At 39.3% G+C, this 22,118-nt stretch overlaps 1 protein-coding gene across 2 annotated transcripts in view; it reads left to right on the top strand.

The window, feature by feature from the left end:
- Positions 1–22,118, top strand: part of MALRD1 (MAM and LDL receptor class A domain containing 1) — a 562,786-nt gene that overhangs the window by 511,316 nt on the left and 29,352 nt on the right. For both annotated transcript variants that reach the window (XM_084782548.1, XM_084782549.1), the window contains exons 37-38: positions 18,234–18,313; positions 18,404–18,500. In XM_084782548.1, coding sequence (XP_084638674.1) covers positions 18,234–18,313; positions 18,404–18,500 — 177 coding nt within the window. The remainder of the gene's footprint in view (positions 1–18,233; positions 18,314–18,403; positions 18,501–22,118) is intronic.

Genomic DNA, 22,118 nt, shown 5'->3' on the forward strand with positions numbered 1-22,118 from the left:
TTTTCACTACGCATTTCTGGCCTCTTTATAAAACAAAAGTAAGTTGTCCATAGGTATGGGAAGTTTTCTGGGTCTTTGATTTGATTCCATTGATCAATATGTTTATTTTTATGCCAGTGCCATGCTGCTTTTTAATACTTTTTTTTTTTTTTGAAATGGAGTTTCTCTGTACAGAGCCTTGGCTGTCCTGGACTCTTTTTTTTTTTTTTTAAACAGGTTGACTTCAAACTCACAGAAACATGACTACCTTAGCCTCCTAGAGTGCTGGGATTACAGGCATGCACCACCACCACCTCTGCCTGATTTTATTACTATAGCTTTATAGTACCATTTGCAATTAAGAATAAAGATAGCTCCAGGAGTTATTTTACTGTTAGGATTGTTTTAGCTACCCAAGGTGTGTGTGTGTGTGTGTGTGTGTGTGTGTGTGTGTGTGTGTGTGTGTGTGTGTTTTCATATTAAACTGTACTATCCTTCCTGGATCTGTGAACAATTTTGTTGGGGATTACATTGAATCTGTAGATTCGTTTTGGTAGGAAATCTATTTTTACTATGTTAAAAGCCTACTAATCCATGAGCATGAAAGATCTTTCCATCTCATATAAGCCTCCCAAGTTGACAAAATTTGACCTTCTGCAAAGTAATTTAACATGCACACCTACTTTGCTAGTAGTAAGATGATTATTAGAATGGAAAACAATTTCTCCATTAGTGTTCTCCATTCTGTTATTCAATATTACTCTTTTTTTTTCCAAGACAAGGTTTCTATGTGTAGCCTTGGCTGTCCTGGACTTGTTTAGTAGACCAATCTGGCCTTGAACTCACAGAGATCTGCATGTCCTTGCCTCCCCAAGTGCAGAGGTTACAGGCATGTGCCACCAAGCATGGCTCCGTATTACTCTTGACATTGTTCTTGGGAAGAATTGAGGAGGAATCTTGGAGATTTAATAGTATAACAGTCTGTTTTGTTGTAATGAGTTTCTTCACACTGTTGAGTAGCATCTGATATTGCCTTGGCATCTGTCTGTCTGTCTGATGTATGTATGTATACACAATTAATTATTTTATAGAGGTTCTGTGAAAGAGTTGCTACCACATAAATATATAATACCCATGTATGTATGCATTAGAAATCATTTTGTCAAAATCATTAGTAACGTTTTGTGTCCTTGTTTGTTTCCATCACCAAATTTCTCCATTCATTATACCAGACCCACAACCTCACTCTCTTTGCTTCTCTTTTTCCTCCTTCTCCTCCTCCTTCTCTTCCTCCTCATACTCCTTTCTGCTTTTGGGTTTTTGTTTTGTTTTCTTTTGTTTTGTTTTGAAATGAGTTTCTACTCTGCAGCCCTGGTTAACATTAAACTCATAATATAAATAAAACTGGCTGTGAAACTGATTAAATCCTTCTGCCTCTGCCTTCCCAGTGTTGGGAACTGGCTACCATGCAAAGCCTCTTTTCTATTTTCTACTTGTGATGTGTTGTATGTCAGGACAGGTGATCAGTGACCAAGCTTGAAGCCACCAGTCATCTAATCCAATCCTATCTCTGACAAACCTTCATTTTATTCAATGACTGGTATGTCCTTTGACTTTTCATTTGTCACGAAACTTATTCTTTTCTACCATATCACCATTGTGGATATTCTCCCATAATCAATTCTCTAGCTATTGCTTTTCTCTTTTTTTAAGAATGCAGAGTTCAGAGTACCCTCCTCAGAACCCATGGAGAACACATTCCATGTGAAGGTCTCCACACCTATATTTTTGCAAGCAATATCAAGAGATTATCTACTGGGTACCAGGAAATGACCTCACGGGCCACAATTAAAGTATACTTTTATTGAGTGGGGAGTTACATCTAAAGAATTAAGAAATTAAGAAATGAGAGTCAGTGGATGGGAGATATGGCTCTGTAATAAAGTGCGTACTTAGCATGCATAAGGCCCTCAGTTCTGTATCCAATAAGAGGTGAGTAGAGGGAGGAAAAGGAGGAGGAGGAGAAAGAATAGGAGATTATAAATCCTAATTCCAAAATGTAGAAGTTCTGAGTCTTTTAGATACTACTCGATTTTTAACTTTTTTTCCCAAGAGCATGTGCTATATTATTGTTTTCTTTGTTGCTTGTAAAACCTTCATAAACATGGAGACCTTAATGTTTGAAATGTAATAGCTATATCTGCCTTGCCTACTCTATAGGCTATTACTAGAATGAGCTGAATAGAATAAGTTTAAAAGGTCCTTAACAGTTCTACAGGGGATATAAGTATATATGAAACTGATAAAAAAAAAAAAAAAAGAAGAAGAAGAAGAAGAAGAAGAACACAATCCTGTAATCTCAGCATTTAGGAGGTAGAGACAGGAGAAGCAGAAGTTCAAGGACATCCTCAGATACATAAAGATCCCAGTGACAACCTACGATATATAAGCTCTATCTCATAATAAATGAATAAAAACAAAATAAAGTTGAATGACTTAGATAAAAAGCATCACATACACTTTTAGATTTAGGTATAAGATGTATTTCTTATACTACTGGAAGCTACCCTGCCCTTCTCAAGTATTTTCCTGATAGGTGTTCAATGAACACTATTGCATTTGTATTTTTGACAGCTGAGTAGAGTTTAAGTAAATATATTTTTAAACAGAAACTCATAACAATTGTAAGAATCGCAGACAAATGATAATATTGCCTAACATACACAGAGCAAATTAACAAAGATATTTTGAATATATTGTTGATTTTCTTACAAGTTCACAGCAAAACCTCATTGTGTGTGTGTGTGTGTGTGTGTGTGTGTGTGTGTGTGTGTGTGTGTGTGTTATCGAGAGGATTGGGGACACAATGAGGTGTAGTAACTGACAGAAATGGCTACTGAAATTGTCCTCCCTTTGTATTCCATTTTATAATGATGAATATCTAAGGTAAACCACAGTTTATAATGTACTTGATAGTAACAGTAAAGAGCAGTGATTATTTGTACTACAATTTGAGTCATTTCATCCTGGTTCAGTTCACTGTCCTCTCTGATCCTGAATTTTCTTACATATGTATATGGGAAGATAGGGACAAGGAATTGGACCAGAAGCTCACAAAAGGACATATTCAGCTTGCATTTTTATCACACTTCTGTTTATCAGCATCGTTCTTGGCATCCACTCTAATTTCCTGTCATTTATTTTTCACTATAATGATGGCCACAGTGAAAAGTCCCTCTTGGCATTCTTGGTGGTCTGCCTCTAGGAACATTCTGATTACTGCACAGGATTCTCCAGGATGAAGCCACTGAAAACAGTCAGGGTGTTCTTAAAAGAAAGAAAGGAACAATCAATTGAGTCCATGATTTGCTTTGGAAGGCAAAGAGTTTGTTATCTTGTGGATATTTTAATTGGCAAAGTTAAAGCTGATTGTTTACTAACTTGCTGCAACCGAGTCACTAGTCTATTTGTTCAGCCCTTTTGATATTCAGCCATCAAGGTTATTTTAGGACAGAGAATTCCTCCTTGTCTATTTGAGTCTTTTGACATTTACTCTACCAGTCATCTGAACCAGTTATTTTTAAATCAAAATGTCACTTTCTTTAGCCATGAGGATTCTCATAATGAGCACTGAATAAGATAAGGGCTTACTAAATATGTTCGTGATCATAGTAAGTGGCCATCATAGAAAGCTAGCTGTGCACCTGTGTCATAAGCAGCTACCTGTATTTAACCAGTGTGCGCTTGCAATATCCCCATGACACTGCTGCTTTTATCTCTGAGTGTTCAATAGATGAGGAAACTGAGGTACAAGAAGGTTGAGTCATTTTGTTTGCTTTCCTCATATCTAAGGAAGGCAAAAGATTCAGTTCATGCACTTGTTTTTTAAGATTTGTGTATTTCTCATACTGAAAAGCAGTATTTTAAGAATTTTAAAAAAAGAACTATTCAAAAACACATCAAGACTAATGCCTAAAATATCAGGACTATGTTGTTTACATAGTATTGGGAAGCTTCTTTTTGTACATTTATCATAAACAGAGTGTTTTTTTCATATTTTATTACGTAAGTTATTTTAAAATACTGTTACTTAGGTATCATTAAGCATTTAATTTTAAGATAAACACCATTCACTAATGGTCTTGATTAATACAGAGACACACCATAGAATTGCATATATTTATTTTCTTCATATTGGGGAAACAGAATTTTTCCTACCCATCCTAGGTTTACTGGCTGATGTCCTGGAATTAGGTCCTTTCCCACTGATTTCCCCCATCCTCCTCACTCTCCCTAGCTGGTTCCCTTTTATCCCTTGGGAATACATCTCCTGCCTTCACATTATGTGCTCCATCACCCTCTTCTATTCCTATTCCTTGAGAGTATCTGGGATGTCACTCTTTGCACAGATAGTGAGTGATCAGAGAATCTCTGGAACGTAGAGGAGAATGAGATATGCAGAAGCTGAAAGTGAGTGGGAAGAAGAAGAAATTAGCCTAAGATGGGCAGCATTAGATGGATAATTTTTGGAACCTGATTTCCCAAGCCAAACATACTTACAACCAATCAGGAGCATGGTGACCTCTTAAGCATGCTGTACAGGACCAACATCGGGGAGGGAGCTGAGGCAGATGAAGAAATGGAAGCAAAGAGGCTGGTCTGGTCTTGGATAGAAGATCTCCATGTTTATGAACAGCCAGTCTCATGTAGCATTAAGAAAAATGGGCAATGGAACTACTTTTATGAAGTTCTCCTTTGGGACTTTATCTTTCTAAAGAAAAAGGAATGCTATTAGTTTACCTGACACTTTACTGTGGTAGAATATCACACTGCAGATTTGTTGGCAAACTCAGAAATTAGACACAAAGCGTAGCATCTAAGAAGTTAATATAAATTGGGTAATGAACTCCAGAAAATAAAAAAAATAAGCAAATACTAATATGCATATGCTATTATCTCAGTGATGGGTAAGACTTAATGTAGTGTGTGTGTGTGTGTGTGTGTGTGTGTGTGTGTGTGTGTGTGTAGCTCAGTATGAATTTGGAAATAGGATGGGGAGGCAGTAAGATTTATCTGTAACAGTAAAATAAAAAAAAAACTATATGTATTGTTTATTTTAAAATAGAGGTTCAGAATCCAACTGTGGTGGCTCATGCTGTTATCTCAGCATTTGAGAAACAGAAAGCAGGAGAAGGTTAAGGTCGTCCTCGGTTGTGCACTAAGGTTAGCTGCAGAAATTGCTACCGTTTATCTTTAAAGCGTCAGTTGCAGAGCAACTTGTGTGTGTTTAGCCATAGTCATGCAATGCTCTAGTAAAAAATGAGTATTACAAAATGCCACCCACAGAATGGTAACCTTGCACACACCTTTGCCTGGTAAACTTATGCATACATTCACATGGCAAACTTACACACATATCCACGTGGTAACCTTTCACACACATTCACGTGCTAACCTTAAATAGGCACTCACATGGTAACCCTACTCATAATTTACATTGTAACCTACACACGCATTCACATGGTAAGCTAACACACACATTAGTGTGGTAACCTTATATGCTGATGTGCATAGCAACCTTCCACACCCACTCCTGTTTCTTGTTTTATTCTTGTCTAAGAGTCAAACGTTATCCCTGTGTTTTTTATCACACTGGGCATGCCTCCTCCCTGTCAGGGCAACTTCTGCTAATCACATCCTTCAAATTCCTCTAAGATATTTGTTATCACAGAACTGCCAAGTAGTTTCTATCAGGAGACCTATGCACCAGCAATTGCCTGTCATAGTCCACAGCATCTTTCTGAAAAGACCCTAGGGGCCCAGGGGCCCATTCACTCACCTGTCCCCGCGAATTACTTATGTGCCTATTTTCTGTATGCCAGGAACCAGCCACATCCCTAATTTACCCACAAACATGCTATTGTAGCCATGTTTTAAAGGAAGAGACAAGGTGATCCCACTCTTAAGCTGGTTCTCAGCAGATCTGTCTCCATTTAATAATAAAACTTCCTGGAGATGTGCCAGGAGAGACAACTCGGTGATTAAGCACCCTTGCTGCTCTTATAAAGGACCTTGGTTTCATTCCCAGAATCCCGATGGAACTGGAAGTCCAGGTCATGTGGAGTGGACGCTCTTCCAATCTGGGTGTTGCATACACATAGTGCTGACATATATGCAGGAAAAACACCAGCACACATGAAATTTTTAAAGATAACTGATCTTAAAAAGAAACTTCAATGAGCAGTCTATATTTCACATTCACAGTCTCCTGCTGGTGTTTCACTCAGCAATTATTCTGACAATACATACTCTTTTGTTTATTTGTTCACCTCTCTCCATATTCACTTCAAAAAATGCATGAGCTCAAGGGATTTCTTATTTGATCTTCTATCCCAACTCATTGGGAATAGCTTTAGGTCATCCAAAATATTTCTGAACATATAACTATAAAATCTTTTTTTCAAATCATTACAATGATTTTTAAAAGAAATTTCAATATATAATTTATGGTATACACAGTCTTGTTAAATACTTGAATTTTTCAATATGAGCTTTAAAAAATCTTATATTGATATAACTATGCAAATCAAATGTGTGAAACAAATGCAAATATATTTCACTAGTTATACCAATATGCTTGCATGTTATATAATACATCGATATAAAATGCTACAAAAATAAGAATCTAGCAATACAAACAGAAGCAGTATTTGCTAACATTTGATGAATGTTTCGAAACTAACAGGAAACAGAAATATGTACATTTTTAGTACAAGAAATGCTTGCTGATCTGCATATGGGAAGTGGTAGAGTCATTATCAGGGCTCATCATGACAGGAGCTGTGCAAACCTAAGAAGACATTATGGTAAACTCCACGTGTTACATGAACCCATTGTTGTTTTTGTCTGTTGTTGTTGTTGTTGGGGGTTTTCTTTTTTTTCTTTTACTTTCTCACCCTCTTCACCTAGAGTATTTCCAGCAAAGAGTCAAATGACCTATTGTCCTTAAAATGTATCAGGTTTTCAGAAATAAAATACCATTTAAGAGGGTCATTTTTCTCCATCACTGCCATAGCATTCTAATCTGATGTCAGAGAAGCCCATCTCTGGGTTAACTGCGGATGATCATCAATAGTGCATCTTCCCCAGTTACTTCATATTCAAGACTGTTATTCTGTGCTTTGTCCACGCATGTGGATTTAAAAGGCCATCAGTTACTCTGTCCATGGAAGACACATGAACAGTGGAATTACCATTCTGTGATGTGATGTGTGGGTGTGTACATAGGTACATACACATATATATTCAATCATATTATGCTACACCCTTCAGGAGAAGTGTGATGCATACATGTATTCACTTATTCTTAGTTGGAGGTTTTCTAATGTGCTGACGGCCTTCATTGTCCACAGGAGATTGATTCTAGGACCATGGTGTATATTGCAAACTCTATCTATCCAGCCCTCGATACAAAACACTGTGGTGTTTGCATTTATACTGTGCATACTGACTGTGCATTTTAAACTATCTCTATATCACTATAAATACTTATACAGAGTAAATGCCATGCAAATAATTATCCTACAATATTGTTTAGGAAATAATGACAAAAATATATGTGGAGGTTCAGATTGATTTTCCCCAAAATAGTTTCTGTTTGAATATTAGTGAATCTACAGGTGCAAGAAGCATGCCTGTTGAAAGCCAATTTACTGTGGCATTTTTACTCATCTCCAAGAAAGATCACTCTTTGATTCTGTGGTTGTGCTATTTGATTATTTGTAACAGACATATTTAGTTTTTTAAAACAAAGTAGTTAATTTTCAACTTTCATTTGTTTAGAGGCATATTCATTTCTAGCCAAACTTACATACATACATACATACATACATACATACATACATACATACATACACACACATGTGTACATTTTGTAACCTGGGTAGAGCACATATGTTACATATATCAAGGAGATATATGAGACAAGAATAAGATAATTGTGTGTATATCAGGGTTTTATCTTTATCCTAAGTGAGTTTAGAGGCCAGAAAGACTATTACCTGATAATTAGTTTCTATGAAGCCTATAGCAAGGCTAAAGCACAGAAAGCACTCAGTAACTTCTCAAAAAGCAGAGTGCTGACCTAGGAATTCTTCCTATGTTTCATATAAAGCCATGGGAAGATTTCCAGGTTTGTGCTCACAATTAAAGCCTTATTTTTTTACCCAAAGGTCAAAATGAGTCTGAGACTCCTACAGTTTCGTAGCTCAGTCTCGGTGAGCAATACAGCTGGTGAAATTCCTTCCAGAACCCAACAACCCACGGTTCATTCTTTCTCCCTTTTAAACCCTTCCCATATTGTTTTTGTGTCCGTGTATATATCAGTGTGTAGACAGAAAGTATGGATAAAAGGTCTTGCTAGAACTCAAGTTCAAAATATGTATTTTAAAGGAAATTTCTTTTTAGACTTTATGGAGAGAAGAAAATTTTAAGAAAAATGATACCCACAAATTACTTTACACTATAAATATATTCCACACCAAAGCTGTATACCTTCCCCTTATTCAGTCTTGAAGGGGTCTAGTTTCTACTGATATGTCATCCGTTTTCAATTGTCCAGTTTGTGAATTATTTAGTTTTATTGCTATTTCCTCTTCCTTTCGTTTTTCTTTTGTTTTCGATAAAGCTCAGAGGACTTACAATTTCATAACTGCAAGAAGAAAACAGGAGAAACAGAAAGCATAAAACAGCAACTTCAAGACTATTTTTAACCTAAAAAATAATCCATGCTACTGCTCCAACTATACCAGCACACCACACACCTGTTTGAACACAGGAAACAGAAGAACAATTTTCTCTTCACTCTACTCAGAAGTAATTAAGGTTCTTTCCTCACTGTAATAATTTGAAATAACTTCTGAGCCTACTTCCTGCTTACATATGCAATGCTGTGCAGCCTGACTCCGATTTCAAGAGCAAGTTGCAATAAAAACAACACAGGAGCACATATTTTGGTTCTTTGAATTATCATCCCCAAAGGACAGAATGTGAATATGCCTAAATAATGTTTTATGGGGTACTATAACTTAATTTTCATTAATATTTAGCATAGTATGAAGACAAAAATTCAAGCAGATTAAAGAGCCTGAACTCACCGAATAAAAAGCCGTTGCTCTCTGTTTTGATCTTTGACCTTTTTCTTCATTATGAATGGTTGATGTTAACCTCAAAGGATGTTCTCAGACAGGGCTTCTCCAAATGGTACCTTCAGAACACAGGAGGCAATACCACCTGAGAATGATTAGGTACCATGTTTCAACTACTGGGTCTGAAACTCTGAGGCTGGCCTCATCACTTAGTGCTTGGGCCACTGGCCCAGTTGACTCTAAGGCATGCTAACGCTGTAAGTAGAAGAAAGTCCAAAGGTCAAAGAAGACTCTGTATGCACAAGAGAGAAGTGTTTCGATGACTATAATATATAATCCAGATATTAATTGCTCTCATGCTGATGGTAATGTGTATTATCAGGGATCATTTACACACAGAATGGAGCTAGTTAGATCCTCCAAGAGTGAATACATATAAGCTATGCTTTCAATAAAGTGAGTTTGAAAGAAATTAACAAGGAGCTGATCACTGAAGGACTGTGTGATTAAGTACCATCAGGGCACTATGGTGCCAAACTTGGCATGTCTACATCAAGCTAGAACACAAAAGTAAGTCTCCAGACTTAATAGCATTTGGTCTCTGGCCTTAAGGGGGTAAATACTAGCTACATAGATGGGTATGAAATGAGACCATTTTCCAGCCACTGACAGTAGAGGTCATGAAAAGTCCTACAGTGTGAAAGAGTATCTCTCAGTGAAGAGACTTTGCACAAGTAAAAGGGGATTGTGAGCCTCAATAAAACTGAGGTCAAAGCTGTGCAACCCATTTCAGGAGAGGCTTTTTGCACAGAGCCATCTTATCGGGCAGGACTCTACAAACACTAGAGACATAGTGAAGATTGTCAGTCAGACAGTCAGAGAACTTACATAATGTGACATTAGTTTGGATACCAGAAACCCAGTCAGCTCCTATTCCTGTACCCAGTGACCAGGGGCCTTTAGCCAGGTTCAAGGACAGGAACACAATGGGGCTGAAGAACGTAAACAGTTTGCAAAGTAAAATTGATGAGATATGATGGCTGCAATGAAGCAAAGAGGCAAATGTAGGAACATTTCAGCTTACAAAATGTGTGTGTGTGTGTATGTGTGTATGACTGTGGGGAGGTAGGTGTGTGTGTATGTTCATGAGTCTATAGAGTGTACAAGTTCATGTACACATATATGGATATGTGTGTGTGTATGACTGTGGGGAGGTAGGTGTGTGTGTATGTTCATGAGTCTATAGAGTGTACAAGTTCATGTACACATATATGGATATGTGTGTGTGTATGACTGTGGGGAGGTAGGTGTGTGTGTATGTTCATGAGTCTATAGAGTGTACAAGTTCATGTACACATATATGGATATGTGTGTGTATGACTGTGGGGAGGTAGATGTATGTGTATCTTCATGAGTCTATAGAGTGTGCAAGTGCATGTATACATGTATGGATGTCTGTGTGTGTGTGTGTGTGCCAGAGGTCAGCATCAAGTGTTATTGTATAGGCACCTTGTTTTATGAGATAAAGTCTCTCATTGGCCCCCAAAATTCACTTGTATCTACATCTTCAGTGCTGGCATTTCCAGCAGGCACCTCTATGCCAGGCTTTTTATGGGGTGCTGGAACTGAATTCCAGGCCTCACACATCTGCAACAAGCACTTTACCAACCAAAATTCTCTTCCCACCCCAATATTTCAAAACAAAGAACTCTCGTTTTATTTCTTCCTTGTAGGCTGTGACATTGCAAAGTAAGCTGAAGAGTCTTTTGATTCATACTTTTTAGAAACCACACACAAACATGTGTATTCTCAATCTCCTGAGTCACTGGCAAGGATTGGATGGTATCTCATTGAAGTACACGCTGTCTTCTAAATTTAACTATTTGCATAACAGTATCTTTATTGTTACCCCCAGACTCCTTTTTGTTTCCTTCAAATTGATTAGAAGAAATACAAATAAACTACATTTGGTATTAACTGCTTGACACAACAGTTCAAATTTGCTTGAAGTGCCAGAGCAAAGTCTCTCGGCGTCCATGACCAGAAGCTCTGGATGTGTGTAGCTGTTCCTTATTTGTCCTGGCAGTGTGACAAGTGACAAAAAGGACAAGATGAGCTTGTGTTCCAGGTGTGGGAAGGTAATGAGTGGGTGTTGCCAAGCACACCCAGAAATGAGTTATTCCAGTGACACCTTGCTCAGAACCTGCTAATAGCAGAAGAATCACTGCAATTTAAGAAAGATTAGTGTGTTGGCTGTAGCCAAAGGAATCTAATTACATTTTATTTCTCCCTTTCTCCTCTTTGTATAAAAAACAGACCCCTATGCATGAATGGAGCAGGATGTTTATCTTTTTCTTTCAGGTGGGCTCCTCCTAATACTTACAAATTTTGGAAAGCATGCTGGAGCTAATTAGTCATGGGGGAAATTAGTCCAAGCAAATTAATCACTGCAGTTCACCGTGGAGCTGCAGCGTCCTGTGGCTGGGAGATTATTCTGCGGCTCCTCCTGCTTTCTCACTTTCTATTACAGTAAATTCAGCCATGATGCTGATGTGCCTTGCCAAGAGACTGCCTCTAGTTTCCTCCACCCATTTTCTTTTTTTTTAATTTTTAATTTAATTAAATTAATTTATTTATTTTCATTTTCTTGATATAACCCCTGCCCGTCACCCAGGAAACAATCACTTTAAGCAAAAGCCTCCAGGTTTCTCCTGGGTTATTTTGGTTTTTGTTTTTTTTTGTTGTTGTTGTTTTTGTTTTTTGTTTTTTGTTTTTTTTTTTCTGCAGGAGAAACTGTAGTGTGTAGAAACGCATCCAGTGCCTGCTTCTCTTTCTTGCCTCGAAACCAGAAGATATGCCAGTGACTTAGTTCTGCTTATGTTGCTAATAAACGTCCCTGAAGGGCTTGGCGTCAACACTTGTCAGATTTAGTTAAAAGACCAGACTTTAGGCCATAGTACAGAAGTTCAGTCGAGAAGAGCGGGGACCAGAGTGAATAGGAGAGAGCTAACTACTGTACATGCAGCAGTGTGGCATGGCAGGTGACAGCACACTTTCACATGGCTTTTTTTTTTTTTTTTTGCCTTTTTTTGCATTCTGTATTCTTTTGTTATGCCTTTTTATAAATGAACCTTACGTGTCTGAATTCGGCAAAGCCATGGAGCTAGAGAGCAGCGCATTTTTACCTGGGGTTCAGGTCTACCTCATGTCCCCATCTTCCCAGCCACACGCTTGCCCTATATTTTTGTAGCCACAGATGTTCCAGGTAAGGCTTACTGTGACAAATAGGCATTTTGAGACCATCCAGATCAGACATTCCTCATAATTATGATCTTCTGACAAATAAAAATTGTAATGTCAATTACTTCTATATCTAACTACACTCCATATTTCAACTTGAGAACTACCATGGGAAGAAAGCATATGTGGCCAGCATCAGGCAGTCTGCGAAGCCACAGTAGGAAGTTTCGCAGCATGGTTTCCTTATGGATATAAAACTCAGGTTCTCCCTGCGTTCATTTTATCAAAGATGAAATGCAGAAATGTTTCCTAATTTGTAATATGTTAAATGTGGACTGTAAATGTGGAATGATCCTGGCCCTTCCTAGCAAAAGTGGCATGTGTACATTTAATAGTTATAACATGATGCTTTAAAAACACTTAATGAAAGGATACAAGCCTGTCTTCTACAATACTGAATTGTAGGTCTAGCCAGAAATATATTGAAATGCATGTTGCTCCTCTCCTCTTCCGGAGGACAGAGTTTAGGGCACAGCTGTCCTAGCACCAGCTCTACAGAACTCAATACCCTCTTCTGACCACTGTGGACTGAGGACACAAGTACCATGCACTCACATAAATAATTTCTTTTTTTAAAATCTTAAATCATACTCTTCAAAACAATAAAGAAATTTACAGACTCAAAGCCAAAAGCCTAACTGTGGAGAATTGAGACTTGACCTGAGGGAAAACTGTAGAGATAAACACCGTTATCTCCATCTCTCAGTGATTTCCTGGACCATCCTTGTATTAGTCAATAACATCCTCAGAATGGCTTTTCCAGGAAAACAGTGCCAAGGGGACTTTCTGAGCTTGCAACAAGGCTCCAAACTTCCTTCCTCTTTCACATTAGAGTTGAGAAAGAAATGTCTTTATGGTTACAATAGCCATCGAAGCGCAACCCTTTGTTATCAAGCACTGCAAAAAAAAATCTCTGCTGGATGGGAACCTCTATGCTGACACCTGCATCATTGGAAGGAGGATTTGCCAAATGCTAGAGATCAAATGGGCCCCACTTCACCCAAACCAAAGGAAAGCTACAGAGTTTCATGTCAGGGCATTGGTGAAATAAATTCAGGGGAAGCACTTAACAATGTTCTCTATAATTGGGTCATAGTTTGAAAGTTCGGGTAGTAAGAAAATTGAAATGAAGGATTTACTAAATAAGCAAAGAAATGGTTAAAAAAAACTGTTGCATAAAAACTAAATAAGTCAGGTGTTTATATGTATTTTCTCTTGTGGGCACTTTGAATAAAAATAAACGGTAAGCTGACTACATTTAAAAATAACATGATTACATCAAATGGAGACCTGGTGGCACTCAGAGGAAGGACAGCAGGTTACCAAGAAGAGACTTGATACCCTATGAGCATATACAGGGGGAGGTAATCCCCCTCAGGAACAGTCATAGGGGAGGGGAATAAAGGGGAAATGGGAGGGAGGGAAGAATGGGAGGATACAAGGGATGGGATAACCATTGAGATGTAACAAGAATAAATTAATAAAGGAGGAAAAAAATAACATGATTAACTATTCAAAATTATTGGGCCTATTTTCTTTCTTCTTGCCATGAAAAAAAAGGAGGCAATACTTACTCATACACAGAGGTAAATAGGGAAAAAGAAATCAATATCCAAGCATTTTGAATTAGAATGATGTATATTAGAGGAGCATCAGTACTACATGATGCTCAGAGCCTTCATAGATACATTGGCACAAGTTGGTAAAACCAAAAATACTTGGGTTGTATTTTTCTTTGAAGAGCTAGGATTTATTTATTTTCTCTTTTTAAAAATTATTATTATTATTTATTCACATTACTTTCCAGTTGTAATCCTCTTGCTCTTATCTTCCTGTTCTCACTCTCCCTCCCTCCCTTTCCTGCTCTATTCTCCTACCCTAGACCTCTGACAGGTGGGGTCCTCCTCCCCATCCATCTGTCCACAGGTCTCATCCTGATAGCCTGCATCCGCTTCCTCTGTATTCCCACGCGGGGCCTCTCCACTAAGGGGCAGTGATCAAATCATTTGGGCGCCATAGTTCTTCCCAGAGGCAGTCCCCTGTTCCCCCCCCCACACACACACACCCTTTGCCCATTTGCCAATTGAGCAGTCCGTCAGCTACATCTGAATGGGGTAGGTCCTTTGCTTGCAGTGTCTTTTGCTGGTGCACCAGTTCGTGCTGGGGGCCCTGGGTCCAGATCCGCCAGACTTGATAGTCTCCTAGTGGAGCTCCTGACAGCCGCCGTCCCCATCCTTCCATCCCCAAGAGTCCATACAACTCACAGCTCTTTACCCAGAGTCTGGTTATGAGTCCCCAGCATCTGTCTCCATCCCCAGCTGGGTGGAGTATCTCAGAGGACATTTATGTTGGGCTAATATCCACTTATCAGTGAGTACATACCATGTGTGTCTTTCTGGGTCTGGGTTACCTCAGTCTTGGTCTTATTTTTTATTTTTAGTTTTTAGTTTTTCAAGACAGGGTTTCTCTGTGTGTAGCCTTGGCTGTCCTGGAATCACTCTGTAGACCAGGCTGGCCTCGGACTCATAGAGATCCGCCTGCCTCTGGCTCCCAAGTCCTGGGATTAAAGGCATGAGCCACCACCGCCCAGCTCACTCTTTGTTTTAAGTAAGAGGTAAAAGCATGTTTATTTTCAGCCTTGCCTAGACATAAAGTAGCTAAATAATTCTAATAAGGAACATTTTGGTCTTGAATTGTCAAGGTATATGATGAATCTTTGTCCTATTCCCTGTAGGAGCAAGTTTCTAGCCTCAAGCAATTATGCAATAGCCCAAAACCTGCTGGACTACTGGGTGATAGGTCCAGATTCTGTCTCTGTAACTAGACTGTTCTTGTCTGGATGGCTCTTCTTTGGTGCTTAGCCTTTTACCCAAAGCACACTGATTTTAGCCCACAGCTCATCCACCTTTCCTGCCTTATTTCTCCCACAAGGGCCTGGACCCTTCTCCTCTGACAAGCAGAAAACCACCCAGACACCACTAAATCCTCAAGCAGTCTTCATCCTGGGGTATTAGACATTGCTGCTTTTCATTTGTTATTCTAATCTGACTGGCTCAGTAAAGAGAAAGACTTCCTGTAAAAATGATGAGGAGAGTGATGCTAGTATTTTCTTTCAAAAACATCTTAATGACTTTATTGGGATTTATGGTAAGCTTGGAGGAAATGAGTCCACTCGGGCTGTACTTGGATCAGAGAAAATATTCTTTTTTGCTTTCCTCAGTTCCTGCAGTTTTCCAGGGGAGGCAGGAGAAAGTTATTTCCGTGCTGCTTCTGGAAGGAGGGGCAGCTACCATTCTGGCATGGCACTGATGCTGTCCTCAGGATCTGGTTCAAAGGCGGACGACCACCCTGCCATGGAAAAGTTACAGAAGCCCAGGGATCAAATAGCCGTAATTACTTCAAACTGCTGTTTCCATAGAGGAGGTTTCGTTTGAGAAATGGAGATGAAAACACATTAAATGTTCTGAATTCTTTCTGCAACCCTGTAAACGTTTCTCTTTCCTCTCCCCCTGCCCCTGTCAGAGTGGACACAGAATACATAAGGTATCTATACGCCACACCAGCATACACATGTGAAAGATTGCCAGGTAGCACTCATTGTTGAATGGGGACTGCAAGGAGACTTACAGTCGTACATGTTGTCAGAAAAAAACCTGAATATTCAAAATGCAATATATCTATTTTCATCTAAATTTCATAAATTTCAAAATTATTGAATTGCATTTGATTTCTTTGTTTAAAGGAATATTATCTTAACAAAGGATAACTATCTAGTGACCTGTTAGAACCAGTAAATGGGGCTTTTTTATTTCCCTCAATTCATTTTTTTGAGAATGAAGTGCTTCCACTCATCCAACTTCTCAAATTTAAAAGGGAGATTGACAGAAAACATGTGCCCATAGATTATCCTAGTTAGGGTTACTTATGCTGTAATGAAACACTGAGCTGGGGAAGAAAGGTTTATTTGATTTAGTCTTCTGTTTCACTGTTCATCATCAAAGGAAGTCAAGACAGGAACTCAAACAGGGCAGAAACCTAGAGACAGAGACCATGGAGGGATGCAGCTTACTAGCTTGCTCCATATGACTTGCTCAGCCTGGTTTTTTATAGAATTTAGGTCCACCACTCCAGGTGTGGTCCCATTCACAGTTGGCTGGCCCTCTCCTGTCAATCACTCCAATGCCCTACTGGCTTGCCTATGGCTCATCTTACAGAGGCGTTTCCTCAACTAAGGCTTCTGTCCACCAATGACACCAGCTTGTGTCAAGATGACATAAAACTAGCCAGGACAGCAAGCAATGCTTCTGACACACAAGTTTAAAGACAATATTCAGAAGTTACTTTTAAACTAATTTTGTAGCACATACTATGACCTTGCAGGAAATCTAGGCCAGAGCACTTCAATTTGTGTCTCATTGTTTCTGCTAAATATGAACATAGATATTAACTTCAACACTCCTTTGTGGAATCACTATACAGGAAAAATGACTTAGAAATAAATATTTCTCTGGGCATGGTGGTAATATCCTTTAATCCCAACACTTGAGATTCAAAGGCTGGTTGATTTCTGATTTACAGGTCAGGGCTAGACAGAGAGAGAGAGAGAGAGAGAGAGAGAGAGACAGAGAGAGAGAGAGAGACAGAGAGAGAGAGACAGAGAGAGAGAGAGAGACAGAGAGAGAGAGAGAGAGAGACAGAGAGAGAGACAGAGAGAGAGAGACAGAGAGAGAGAGAGAGAGAGAGAGAGAGAGACAGAGAGAGAGAGAGACAGAGAGACAGACGGAGAGAGAGAGAGAGAGAGAGAGAGAGAGAGAGAGAGAGAGAGAGAGGGAGGGAGATAGGGGGCACCCTGTCACGAACAACAAACATGGTGCTTAGAAGGGCAGTCTGGTTTGCAGATTCTGATGTTCTGAGGATAATCTGTTCCAGTGTGGCCAGTTTGACATTTATATTCCTGAATAAACTAGGTTATGGAAGTTTGGTGTCATCTGAATACTTTTTTGCTAAGGTACAAATGATATTAATCTAAGTTCATTGTAAATCTATGTGATGATTTACTCGTGATGAGAAATGCATTTGTACTCCGCTTTATATGTATGGTAACCTATTGTGTATTATCTGAACAAACTTAAGCTCGTCACTCCTAAAACTATGAGGCCGGAAGAGGGAGCCTGGGTGGTCACGGGTTTACATTTTAAGCATGAGAACCCATGTTCAGTCCCTAGGACCCTTCTTTTAAAAACACAGATCTTGGTGACGTGCTTGGAATCCCAGTACTGAGGAGACAAAGCCAGGCAGATCCTGAATTTCCCCAGCTATCCAGCCAAGCTTACTTGTCAAGTTTCAGGCCGCTGAGAGACTCTATTTCCAAATGATGTGAGTGGCCCCAGAGGAGTAGCCCCCACATTTGTCTACTGTCCCCATCCTCATGCGCAGACAGGCACACATGAAGATAGACACCCAGCGTGAAAGCTTTTGAGTTTGAGACAGATGAGAAATAAAATGACAATGGCTACTAGTGAAAAAAAAAAAAAGTCAGTATTTGCAAATAAATTTTAAAAATGTGTGAAAGCCGAGATCTGTCTTTTAAAATCCACAAAAGTCTATTAGACAAAAGCATAAAAATAATAACGTGTGATGCTGTCATTTTGACTTAACATTCTGGTTTCTCATCCAGTTTTCTTGTCATCCTATTATGTCCAGGTTTCTTGACTATCATCAACGTGACCACGATTCTGCTCAAGTAGCCTTCACCCATTTTGTTTTTGTTCTGTTTTCAACTCTCACATGATGATGTTTCTTTTTCAGGTGTGGACAAGGATGGACGGGAAATCGATGCCACATCAGGTCTAACCTTTCTACTGCAGGTTTTGTGTACTCTCAGAATTGTAGGTAACATTATGAATGAACAAACAGCTTGTGATCTTTACTATTTTTTTTGGATCATGTTTATCCCTTTTATGTGTTTGAAATTCTAGACATATGGACTCTGCTGGGTATTGGATTTGGGTTCCTCCTGACACATATTGCAGTGGCCATCTTGTGTTTTCTCGCAAACAGAAGAGGACTAGTGAGGTAAGTCATGGCTTCTAGCTCTGAGTGAAAATGCACAGTGGGAAATTCTTGAATTATGTCATCTGTTCTTTCCTTTCACCAGTCTTTAAATGGAAAGAGTTTTTAAGTCTCCATACTTTGAGGCTTCTTTTACTGAACACAAACAGTAAACAACTATTTCCCAATCAATAATTTACATTTTACTTATGATAAAGAATACAGGATATCACTCAAGACTGAAAAGATCTGGTTATATTGCATTCCAATGGTACCCAGGCATGGCCTCAGACCTGTAGGAAAAACCCTTTCTAGTTTCTCCATAGAGGCTGGCCTCCCAGCACTTGTGTTCCAGCCAATACTCCCCTCCCCAATGCAGCACACACACCTGATTCTAAGATCTGCTGGACCAGGAGAGCTGGGTCCATGGCATCCCTCACAATGCACAAAGCTATTAAGAACAGCGAGTTTCCAACACACCCACCTCTTCCCATCAAAGTTGTGAACTACAGGTCACACAAATAGGAAGAGGAGCTGACTTCCACAAACTCAGCAAGATAAGGGATTCTCATAAAAGGGCATGACATTGAAAGAGATATATCTTATCTGTATGATAATTTAATGGTCACTTAGACATGTGACACCAGTATGTCCCAGAGCAATGGATGGCAAGCCATTTTTCTTGAATTATTCCTATGTCCTGCTTGATAAAATCCTCTCAGGTTTCCAACTCCTCTAATCATATTAGTTATCATGTCATGAATTAAAGAGAATCTGTTATAAAACTATGGTATGCACTATCAAAACCCACATTTGAAATCTATTCCCACCCCATCCACATGTTTGTATTCATGGAACAATTTTTCTATTGTTTTCAAAGTTCTTAAAGTATTACCAGGCAATATTTGTAGCTAGATATGAATAAGAAGCATTTTGAACTTCAAAGAGCTTTTAATATAAAGAAAGAAGCAGACTCATAAACCCCAAGTGAAGCATTGATTGTGATATATATATATATATATATATATATATATATATATATATATATATATATGAGTCAAGGTTCTCTAGTTATATCTGTGTTATGGAGTGTGTTGGAGTTGAGGGTATGACAGGTCTGGCAAACTAGAAACCTATAGAGCCGGTGGCAGACTGAAATTTAAGTCAGAGTTGAAGGTCCAGACTTCAGTCCAGAATCCACTGCACAGGCCAACAGGCTGTAAACTCAGACAGGCTTTTCTAAGTTGTCTTAACAGATTTTTTTCTTCTTACAAAAGTTCAGTCTCTGTCTTTGGGGGCCACGCACACAGTGGGTAAGTAAAAAGATAAAAAGCTCCTTTATTTAACCTAAAGCAAATTGCTTTACTTAATGTCAATTGACAGTACATTTTGAACACATGTAAACAAATGCCTTCTTAGAAACATCTAGATCAGGGGCTAAGGAGATGGCTGCTCTTCCAAAAGTCCTGAGTTAAATTCCCAGCTACCACATAGTGGCTCACAACCATCTATAATGAGATCAGGTGCCATCTTCTGGAGTGCAGGTGTACATGCAAGCAAAAAGCACTGTATACATAATAAATAAATAAATCATAACAAACAAACAAACAAACAAACAAAAACCATCTAGTTCAGCATTTGACTGAGCACAATTGTCGGGAACAAGCTGTAACCTGACCACAGCTGCACATGAGGCTAATGAACATATGCATAAAGAAGTTGTCGAGCACAATGCTAAATTCACACCTTCTCCAGTTGATGTCAGACAGTGAAAGGTTTGCAGATAAATTTCGGTGACCCTTTTCTACAGTGTGACAGTCATGGGTCCTTTCTATTTCCTGTTTATTTGTGGTGTGTGTATGTGTGTGTGTGTGTGTGTGTGTGTGTGTGTGTGTGTGTGTGTGTTTTGATGTGGGTATGCACAGATGTGCATGCAGGTGTGCACATGTATTTAAATGACAAAAGTTGCCTGACCCCTTTTCTTTTGTTCTTCCTTTCCATCCTTTGTTAAAGTCTACTTAAATTTTTTTTTGTCTTCAATTCTCTGATCCAACTTATTTTAATATTCTCTCTCTTTTAAATATACTTAATATTTTAAAAGAATCATAAAGAAATCATTTCTTCATGCAGATGAAATCCAAATATTATCGTCATGGAGGCCATAACCAGAGACAGAGCCACAAGTAAACAAACAAACACAAACCAAAATAATGGAGTTACAGTAACCCCTCAGCTAGTCCAGGGGCACCTCCCTACCTCCACCGGCTGATTAGTTTCTCAGCTTCTGCTTCTGCCTACAACATGAAAACAAGCCTCATAAAAGAAGGTAGTGCTGATTTAAATCCAAACCCTGAGCTTCAGCATCTTCCTTATGCTAAGTGGAAGCCTAAGTCAGATGTTCGGGTTGCAGGGAGGAAAGGGGAGGGAAGAAATAGTGGTTGCTGTGGGCTTCAAAGAGGATTTGACTAAGTGTTAAATAGTGAAATTGTTTGCAAAATTATGGCTGTGGTGGGTGATGATAGGCCAGGATCTGAGAAATAGACCAAGGAGGAAAGGCATTTAGTAGAATATGGTAAAAATGAAAGATTCAGCAATCAGAGTGCCAAATAGAACACAAGAGCACATTCGAGGTAATTGTCTTTGTGCTCCTTTGTTTGTAACTTTCCTTGTAACACAGTGGACTTTGCACATTCTAGGAAGGGTACAGCTCTTCCCTAACTCCTTTGTGGGTTTTTTTTTTCTTTCTTCTTTCAATTTTTAAAATTATTTTTCTTTTACTTTAATTTTTTAAAATTTGTTCACTTTACATCCAATTGTAGCTGCCTCCCTCCCTCATCACCTCCATCCTCCCTCCCTCATACTCTCTCCCTACCTCCCCTAGTCCTCAGAAAGGGGAGACCTCCTCCCCTAACATCTGACCTCAGCCTATCAAGTCTCATGTGGACCGCCTGCATCTTCTTCCTCTACGGCCTGGCAAGGCAGCCCCACAAGAAAGTGATCAACATGTGGGAGCCGAGTCTATGTCAGAAGTATTTCCTGCTCCCGATATTATGGGACCCACAAGGAGACTGTGCGACCTATCTACTACATCTGAGCAGAGGGTCTAGGTCCACACCATGCATGGTCCTTGGTTGGTGCCTCAGTCTCTGCAGCACGCTCACCCTTCAGCCAGATTTGCTGGCTTCACTTGTCTCCTTATGGAGCTCCTATCTCTGTAGGTCCTTCTATTCCCCAACTCCTCTATAAGACTCCCTGTTCTCCATCCCAAAGTTTGGCTGTGAGTCTCAGCATCTGCTTGGGTCCCCTGCTGGGTGGAATCTTTCAGAGGACCTCTATGGTAGGCTCCCTTCCTGTTCCTTCTCTTCAACTGTTTCCTACGTGGCATCTATAGTTTATGGTGGCACCCACTCTGTTTTAGCCCCCTTCCCCCAATCCCTGCTCAAACCCTTCCTACTCCAGAGTTTTAACTCCCACTTTAAGGTCACATGTGTTCTTTCTCCCTACTTCCTCCTTAAAGCCTTATTTTTCCCTTACTATGGACATGGGCCCCATTCTGGTTTCTGGTTTCACAGTGTCTACAAAAATTCATTCCTGAATAAATAAAATACATGTAAAAATTAGAAGCTAGGGTCCTCATATGAG

This window comes from Acomys minous, assembly GCF_964271855.1.
Source record: "Acomys minous genome assembly, chromosome: 5".
NCBI classification, from domain to species: domain Eukaryota; kingdom Metazoa; phylum Chordata; class Mammalia; order Rodentia; family Muridae; genus Acomys; species Acomys minous.